Raw genomic sequence first — 9,545 nt, 5'->3', positions numbered from 1 at the left:
ACTTGAGAAATCAAGCAAAGAAAGTGTTTCTAGACAAAGAGATGAATCAATTATATTCAGTAGAGATGAAAATTATGACAAGGTTGAAACAGAGAAAGACCTACTAGGTTTAATATAAAATCATTGGTGAAACTGACAAAAACAATTTCATTGAAATGCTGAGGTGGAAGGAATTCTGGAGAAAGATAGAGATTGGGAAGAATATTTTGGGATGAGCAACTGGAGAGAATGAGTACCGTCAATCTTTGATACATTTTACTATCCAGATGAACACAGAAATTAAATATTCAAATAGGATGATTTTGTGATTTTTAATGCATTTATAAAAAGAAAAATACTAAAAGATAAATTAGAGAATGGAAACAAATTAGTGTAAGTTAGTAGCATCAGGGGAAAGTAATGTAGAATTTTGGAAGTTGGTTAAGGAGAATCAACTTTGAAATTCTTTTTTTGATATCTGTGACAATGCTATAAAAATACATTCATAATATCTCACCTTCATTTTAATTTAGGAAGAAAAGCAAAAAGGTAAACATTGCTGTGTATAACCCTGTACTCATAGAAATACATTTATTATATTATAAATCTCATTACTCTACTTCTCCCTCCAATGTGTGCAAACTTTTAAAGTGTTTTTGAAAAAAAGAGACAAAACATTCATTGAGGAGCAAGCAATTATGAGAAAAACTCATGCAAGAGACACCTGGTCAGATTCCAGGTCACTATGTTTCTCATAAGACACAGAAAGGCTTACAACTTATAATATTATTGACCCTGTGGTATATATTTTACAGTCTTGTCTTTAAGAAGTTGTTGAGAAAACAGAAGATTTTATGGAATAAAGTAAATATATTGTGATTTTTCCACAGTTAAATCAGTTATTATATTGAAATTTCATTCACAATTAAAAACAGCAGTTTCAGTCATCTGGTTCCAGATCATTGCTTTCGCCTAATTCAGTTTTCTGGATAATTGCACCAGTTTCCATTAGTATTTTTTCATTCTTGGAACTTGACATTATTGAGATCTGAGTTACACAGAGAACCTAGACATGAAAAACTCATGCGGATGGTGATTTGACATGAAAAATTTTGGAATTCTGCAAAAAAGCAAAAAAATAAGGAGATGGATTATTATCCACTCACTTGGCAAATTCAGATACCTATTCTTGGAAAGCTTTCTCCTTAGACAAACAGACAGGAGCATTCTTTCCTTTCACATCTCATCATAGGCAAACAGCTCTTTCATATACTATGGGATTTGATATACTTGGAACCTGAAAGAATCCTTATGACGCAATCTCGTATCTGCTTAGTTTTCACCCCATAGACAACAGGATTCATAGTGGGGGGTAGGAGCAGATAAATGTTGGCCACAATGATGTGGCATGAAGGAGAAATACTGTGACCCCCAAAGCGGTGGGAAAAGAATGAAAAGAAAGCTGGACTATAGGAGAAAACAATGGAACAGATGTGGGCAGTGCAGGTGCTGAAGGCCTTCTGCCGAGCATCTGCAGAGGAGAGGCTGACCACTGCCCTTAGGATCATGGTGTAGGAGACTGTGATGCATAGGATGTCAAAGCCCCCAATCAGGAGGGCTACCATCAGACCATAGATAACATTGACCTTGATGTTGCCACAAGACAACTTGGCCACAGACATGTGATCACAGTAAGTATGGGGGATTACATTGCCTCTGCAGTAGGGCAGGCGCTTGGTGAGGAAAGTGAAGGGAATGATGAGCAACACCCCTCTGAGAAAGGTGGAGAGACCCGCCTTTGCAATGACAGGATTTGTGAGGATAGTTGAGTAGCGCAGAGGGTAGCAGATGGCCACATAGCGGTCCAGGGCCATGAGCATGAGCACCCCAGACTCCATTCCTGTTAAGGTGTGGACGAAGAACATCTGGATCAGGCATCCATCAAAGCTGATTTCCTTGAAATGGAACCAGAAGATGCTGAGGGCTTTGGGGATTGTACTAGAGCTAATGAAAAGGCCAGTTAGGAAAAGCATAGCCAAAAAGTAGTACATGGGTCTGTGCAGGGCATCCTCATAGCGGATGAGGTAGAGGAGTCCACAGTTTCCTACCACAGCCACAGCATACATGGAGCAGAATGGGAGAGAAATCCACACGTGCATGTCCTCCAGTCCTGGGATCCCATTAAGAATGAAGGAGGCTGGTGTCATGTCTGTTTGGTTCAGCATTATCATGATCAGGCTCGTGGAGTCATTAAGAAAAGTGTATGTTTTTAGTTTTATGCCTGTATTGCTTTTTTTTAACCCTCCTAGATTTGGAAAAACAGAAAAAAGTCTCAGTTGTGGGTCTTCTCTCTGTGTCTTTTGTCTCTGTTCAGTATTGCACTTTAAATCATGGAACCCAAAAATTTAAATGTCAGGAATTTACAATAGAAACATAGTTTAAACACATTCTTGGTTCATACTCATGCTTAATATACACCAACCACAGCCTTAGAATTTCATAAATATTAACTCATTTAATCCTCACTACAAGTTCATGAAGTCTTTTTTCTATTAATCTGCACTCTGTAATTGAGTAAATGGGGATCCGATGTATGTGAGGTTTCTTCACGTACAACTTTCAAAGGCTTTCTCAATCTCTTGGCCTCAGTTAGAGGTATTAAGAGGACCATTCCAATTTTGATCCTTTTTATTTTTTATTTATTTTTTTTTAATTTTATTTTATTTTTAAACTTTACATAATTGTATTAGTTTTGCCAAATATCAAGATGAATCCGCCCTTTTTAAACTATTCTTTTTTAATTTTTAATGTGGGCTAATTACTTTACAATATTGTAATGGTTTTTGCCATACTTTGACATGAATCAACCATGGGTGTACATGTGTCTCCCATGCTGAAATCCCCTCCCACCTCCCTCCGCATCCCATCCCTGAGGTTATCCCAGTGCACCGGCCCTGAGCGCTGTCTCTCATGTATTGAACCTGGACTGGTGATCTATTTCACATATGGTAAATACATGTTGCAATGCTATTATCTCATATCATTCCACCCTCGCCTTCTCCCACGAAGTCCAAAAGTCTGTTCTTTACATCTGTGTCGCTTTTGCTGTCTTGCGTGTAAGGTCATTGTTATCATCTTTTAAAATTCCATATATATGCATTAATATACCGCATTAGTGTTTTTCTTTCTGACTTACTTCACTCTGTACAATAGGCTCCAGTTTCATCCACCTCATTAGAACTGATTCAAGTGCATTCTTTTTAATAGCTGAGTAATACTCCATTGTGTATATGTACCACAACTTCCTTATCCATTCATCTGCCAATGGACATCTAGGTTGCTTCCATGTTCTGGCTATTGTAAATGTGCTGCGACGAACAATGGGGTACACGTGTCTCTTCCAATTCTGGTTTCCTTGGTGTGCATGCCCAACAGTGGGATTGCTGGGTCGTATGACAGTTCTATTTCCAGTTTTTTAAGGAATCTCCACACTGTTCTCCATAGTGGCTGTGCTAGTTTGAATTCCCACCGACAGTGTAAGAGGGTTCCCTTTTCTCCACACCCTCTTCAGCATTTATTGCTTGTAGACTTTTTGATAGCAGCCATTCTGACCGGTGTGAGATGGTATCTCATTGTGGTTTTGATTTGCATTTCTCTGATAATGAGTGATGTTGAGCATCTATTCATGCGTTTGTTAGCCATCTGTATGTCTTCTTTGGAGAAATGTCTATTTAATTCTTTGGCCCATTTTTTGATTGAGTCATTTATTTTCCTGGTATTGAGCTGCATGAGCTGCTTGTATATTTTGAGATTAATTCTTTGTCAGTTGCTTCATTTGCTATTATTTTTTCCCATTCTGAAGGCTGTCTTTTCACCTTGCTTATAGTTTCCTCCATTGTGCAAAGGCTTTTAAGTTTAATCTCCTTATGCTATTTACTTTTTGACTCTGGAAATATCTAATACCATTTTAAAATGTCTGCTTTCAAGATTAGTGCTGATGATGGTGATGATAGAGATATAAATATGCATTGGCATCTTTTATTGTACAGGTACTTACTGGGAATTTTGAATCTGGAACTCTATGATCTTTGGTTTTGGAAATTTTCTTCTGTTAACTTTGGATTATTTCTTCCCAACTGCGGTCCTTGTTATTTTCTTATATTTATTTTTAGCCAGATACTGTCTATTCTGGTTTTTTTTTTTTTCCCTGCTGGTTTATTTAAAAAAAATTTTCCCCTTGAACCTCAACTCTCTATTTTTTTGGATTCTTTTTCTTAAAAATTCATCAATCATATCTTCCATATATATTAGCATTTTTAAAGTCTGATCTATTTGACCTTATTTTCCCTGAAATTTGTGAATTGACAATAATATTTAATTATACATATATATTACACAAATATGTGTTTTATATACATTATTTTATATTGTAGAAGTTTCAATGTTTTATTTTTATATCTTTTTGTAATCTTTTACTTTGGAGTTATTTCTCAAATGTATGGTAACCCTTGGCTAGACTATTACTTTACACTTATGTGTGTTAGTCACTCAGTTGTGTCCGACTCTTTGTGACCCCATGGACTGTAGCCCACCAGGCTCCTCTGTCTATGGAATTCTCCAGGCAAGAACCCTGGAGTGGGTTGCAGGGACTTCCCTGGTAGCTCAGCTGGTAAAGAATCCACCTGCAACAAGGGAGACCTGGGTTCCAATCCCTGGGTTGGGAAGATCCCCTGGAGGAAGGCATGACAACCCACTCCAATATTCTTGCTTGGCAGAATCTCATTGACAAAGGGAAGCCTGGTGGGCTACAGTCCATGAGTTCCATGGGGTCACAAAAAGTTGGACATGACTGAACGACTAAGTACAGCACAGCAAGAGACTATAGGGACTTTCCAGGTAGAGCTAAAGAATTGGCCTGTCAATGCAGAAGATGTGAGACACAGGTTCAAGCCCTAGGTCTGGAAGATACCCTGGAAGAGGGCATGGCAACCTACTCCAGTATTCTTGCCTGGAGAACCTCTTGGACAGAGGAGCCTGGTGGGCTAAAGTCCATAGGGTCACAAAGAGCTGGACACAAATGAAGCGACTTATCATGTGCGTGCACACATGCACGTGCACACACACACACACACACAAGAGACTACAGAAAAGTAATTCAAAATTCCAGGTGATGAGTGAACCTCATCAATTGGTTTCATTTACTTTAAGTGGCCAAGTAGGGACCTCTGCCTCTTTCGAGGCATTTTAGGTATCAGATTCAAAGTTTTGTTTTTCTTTTTATTTAATGACTAAATTTCTCTGGGAAGGAAAAATACAATAATCTGTATCCTAAAGGATTATATAATTGGTTGCCTGTGTCTTTGGAGATAAGTAGTAGGCTAATGAAGATCTCACACTTGAATATGAATACTGGATCCAGCCTTCACATATTTAATGATGCTGATATTTGACCTTTGTCACATTCTGTATATATGTATTCATCAGTTCAGTTCAGTTCAGTCACTCAGTCATGTCTGACTCTTTGCGACCCCATGAATCGCAGCATGCCAGGCCTCCCTGTCCATCACCAATTCCCGGAGTTCACCCAGACTCATGTCCATCGAGTCAGTGATGCCATCCAGCCATCTCATCCTCTGTTGTCCCCTTCTCCTCCTGCCCCCAATCCCTCCCAGCATCAGAGTCTTTTCCAATGAGTCAGCTCTTCTCATGAGGTGGTCAAAGTACTGGAGTATTCATAGAACATGTTAAAATTTCTTCCCAGGATAAATTTCCAGTCAGTATAAGAGGAGAAGTAATATTTAGAATAATGTGTTAATCAGAGGTATCAAATATTTCCTTAGTCAGTTTTTCTGCCTGTGTCTTGGTTTTATTTTCATGTATTTGCACATAGGATGACAGATTAAATATTGCAAAAGGAAACTTTTTTGGAAACAGTAAAGCAACATGGAATAAACATCTTCATAATAGAGTTCTTCAAAGACCTCTTCTTATGCCATTACAGAAATCTTAGAGTCAAATAGGAGCAGGTAGAAATGAAAACTAAGTAAATATTGATTTATATTAGGAAAATTTTCTAAAAGAAATTTACCATTTCTCTTAGATCTGAGTCATGCTTATATTTCTACCAGACCAAAATAAGCAGAGCAGTGTTCTTTCTTGTTGCTGTTCACTATTTCCTACTCAAATCATACTAACATTTTTCGCTTTGTGAATTTGCGATCTTCTCTCCTTTGTTGACATTCTCCTTGTCACAGCCAAAATAGCCTCTAGAATAACATTTTTCAGGAAAATTCCAGTCTCTTGATCAGGTTAGAGTGCCAGCCTCTAAGTTTATATAATATATATTTGTTATATACACATATATTTTCTAATTTCATATAATTAGCAAAGTACCAGACTTGTAGTTAAGGAATAGATTTGTTGATGAAATTAATTTTGTCACTATTTTACCTATAGGGTATTATGAAAATATTGTTATATCCTTGAATCATCCAGTTTAATAAAATTCTTAATTTTAGAACAATTTGTATTTTAAACCTGAAGTATATAGCAAGACACCTACTAAATATGACATGCCTGTAAGTATTTTTCAAAGAATGAACAGGTTAATGAAGTATACTTTTTATACTTTAAGCATTATTAAATTGAACACTGTGGTCTAAATATTTTTACTTGGAAAACACAAAGGAACCACCAGAAGAAATGAAACCATAATTTATAGCTCATAAATCACTAGATATTCTAAATTTCAAAGAAGACTCACCATAAAGAAGAGAAAATAATCTCAAGAAAGTAGAAAAAATAAGATAGTAGGCAAAAGAAAAATACATTGATTTGGTAAATAGGATCAATTATTTGGTAAATAGGATCAATGATACCATTTTGTTGTTGTTGTTGTTTAGCTGCTAAGTTGTGTTCAACTCTTTGCAACCCCATGGACTGCAGCATGCCAGGTCTCCTTGTCCCTCACAATTATACTATAAATTTATCTTAATTCAGAGTCATTTTTAAAAACATGTGCATTACAATAAAGAAGTGTATCAGAAAGAAAAATGATGCTCAAAGTAGGTAGAAATATTTTCATGCTAAGCAGAAAATACCAAAATAGAAACATACCAAATATTAATTTCAGACAAGTCAGAAATAAAAGCAAGAAAAATTTGGATCAAGTTCACATTTGGGAAAAATAAAAGAAGGTATAATGAAGTGCAAATAAGTTGCTGTACCAAACAATTCCATTTCTAGGCTTGGCAAAAATTCTTCACAGCCAGAACATTAGAAAGTACAGAAATAAGTTCTCTTACTCACTTTGTTGGTCCACAGTAGAAGTTTTAAAATGGTACAATTCCTGAAATTACATTGCAGCTTATTAGCTGATTCTCAATTATATTTTAACGTCATTGGTGTTGCTTTAAAGTAATAATCAAAAGGTTAAAAAAAGCCTTAAATTTTGCATTTTGAAAAAAAGAACACTTTGGATTTACAATTTTACAGTTGTTTTTCCATGAATACCAAAATTGTCAACAACTGTCTTTCTGGCTTCCCTGGTGGCTCAGATAGTAAAGAACCTGCCATGAATGCTTGAGACCTGAGTTCAGTCCTTCGGTAGGGACGATTCCCTGGGGTTGCAAAGAGTTGGACACGACTGAGCAACTAACACTTAACACTCTTTCGGTCAGTCTTGTAAAGGTACAATTCTTTGAATACATTCTGTTTTTCAAGTTACTTTCACAGAGGTACTGAAAGAAATAAAAACACTATAAAAATCGTACATATGTATATATATAAATATAAAAGTACCATTAAAATAGACACTGAAATTGATTTTTGATAAATATGGCTGTGTTATTCAGTTGCCCAGTCATGTCATTTGCCACCACATGCTGCAGCATGCCAGGCCTCCCTGTCCCTCACCACCTCCAGAGGTCTGCCCAAGTTCATGTCCATTGCATCGGTGATGTCAAATGTTTGGATAGTGTATACTAAATTGTTATTAATTGTTGCAAAAATGGTATCACTACTCATTTATTCTTAATACATTTGAACACTCAACTCTTGACTCCATGTAATCAGTTAAAGAAATCAAGAAAAGTATAGGTATTTATGATTTAAAAACAAACAACAAATTTCAAAGTGCTGCATTCTGAAAAATATCTTTCCTAAATATCAAATAAATATCCTATTTATACTTTTGTGCTTTTTAAGATATTTTTTAATTACTAAAACTGATTTTCTTGTTATATAATAATTTTAGGCCCCATTTTCAACACATTTGCAGCACTGTCAGAGCTCCATTCTTATACCACACAATAAGACATTTTCTAAAACAAATTGAAAATCATTCAAGTACATTATAATTTAATTTTTATTACAGGGAAAATTAATTAATATTATGCTCTGAATGTGGAAAGCACATATTGGAATAGTAACATTAACACATGAATATCATCCTTTATAAAGCACTATTTTGACATCATCTGTTATATACTTTTCCTAAACCCTGTAGACAACAAGCTTATTTTCTCACTGCTGCTGCTGCTAAGTCGCTTCAGTCGTGTCCGCCTCTATGCGACTCCGTAGACGGCAGCCCACCAGGCTCCCCCTTCCCTGGGATTCTCCAGGCAAGAACACTGGAGTGGGTTGCCACTGCCTTCTCCAATGCATGAAAGTGAAAAGTGAAGTCGCTCAGTCTTGTCTGACTCTTTGCGACCCCATGGACTGCAGCCCACCAGGCTCCCCCGTTCCTGGGATTTTCCAGGCAAGAGTACTGGAGTGGGTTGCCATTGCCTTCCCCGTGTTTTCTCACTAGGAGATCCTCAATCTTTAAAAACTCATTTTTTTCTCTCGATATGATAGTGGGCTCCTCCAGGCAAGTATTATCTAAAATGGATGAAATATAGTCATAACTGCTGCTGCTGCTGCTAAGTCGCTTCAGTCGTGTCCGACTCTATGTGACCCCATAGACGGCAGCCCACCAGGCTCCCCCGTCCCTGGGATTTTCCAGGCAAGAACACTGGAGTGGGTTGCCATTTCCTTCTCCAAAGCATGAAAGTGAAAAGTGAAAAGTGAAGTCGCTCAGTCATGTCCGACTCTCTGCGACCCCATGGACTACAGCCTACCAGGCTCCTCCGTCCATGGGATTTTCCAGGCAAGAGTACTGGAGTGGGGTGCCATTGCCTTCTCCGATAGTCATAACTACATCTCTCTAAAAATGAACCAAGAAAAATTAGACTGTCATTTGAGAACAGTTAAGGCAGGGCAGTTAAAAGGCAAGAATATTCTGACCATAACTGAGAAATATTCTCTGACTCTCCCCCTATTTCTTCTTGTCATGGGGGTGATTTGTATCTGACTTCTACCACAACTGAACCAATCATTCCAATAGGAAATAAAATAGCTATTCATAATCAAGATGGGAATTTACATTGAAATGCAATCTGAGAATTGAAGAAATAAGCATTTTCCAACCTCCCAAATTCCCAATGCATTTCTGCCTTCAAACATAATTGATGAACTCAAAGCTACATTTCTGAAAAATATCATAAACAGTTCATATGCATTCAAAA

General features: G+C 37.1%; 1 protein-coding gene across 1 annotated transcript; it reads right to left on the bottom strand.

The window, feature by feature from the left end:
• Positions 1–1,244: 1,244 nt before the first annotated feature.
• On the bottom strand, positions 1,245–2,210 carry LOC102391729 (olfactory receptor 52N4). Its single transcript, XM_006053575.2, has one exon. It carries the CDS (start codon positions 2,208–2,210, stop codon positions 1,245–1,247), a length of 966 nt encoding a protein of 321 aa, XP_006053637.1.
• Between the last annotated feature and the right edge of the window lie 7,335 nt (positions 2,211–9,545).

The sequence above is a fragment of the Bubalus bubalis genome, chromosome 16 (genome assembly GCF_019923935.1).
Source record: "Bubalus bubalis isolate 160015118507 breed Murrah chromosome 16, NDDB_SH_1, whole genome shotgun sequence".
In the NCBI taxonomy this organism is placed as follows: Eukaryota; Metazoa; Chordata; class Mammalia; order Artiodactyla; family Bovidae; genus Bubalus; species Bubalus bubalis.
This window is presented reverse-complemented; position numbering and strand designations above follow the sequence as displayed.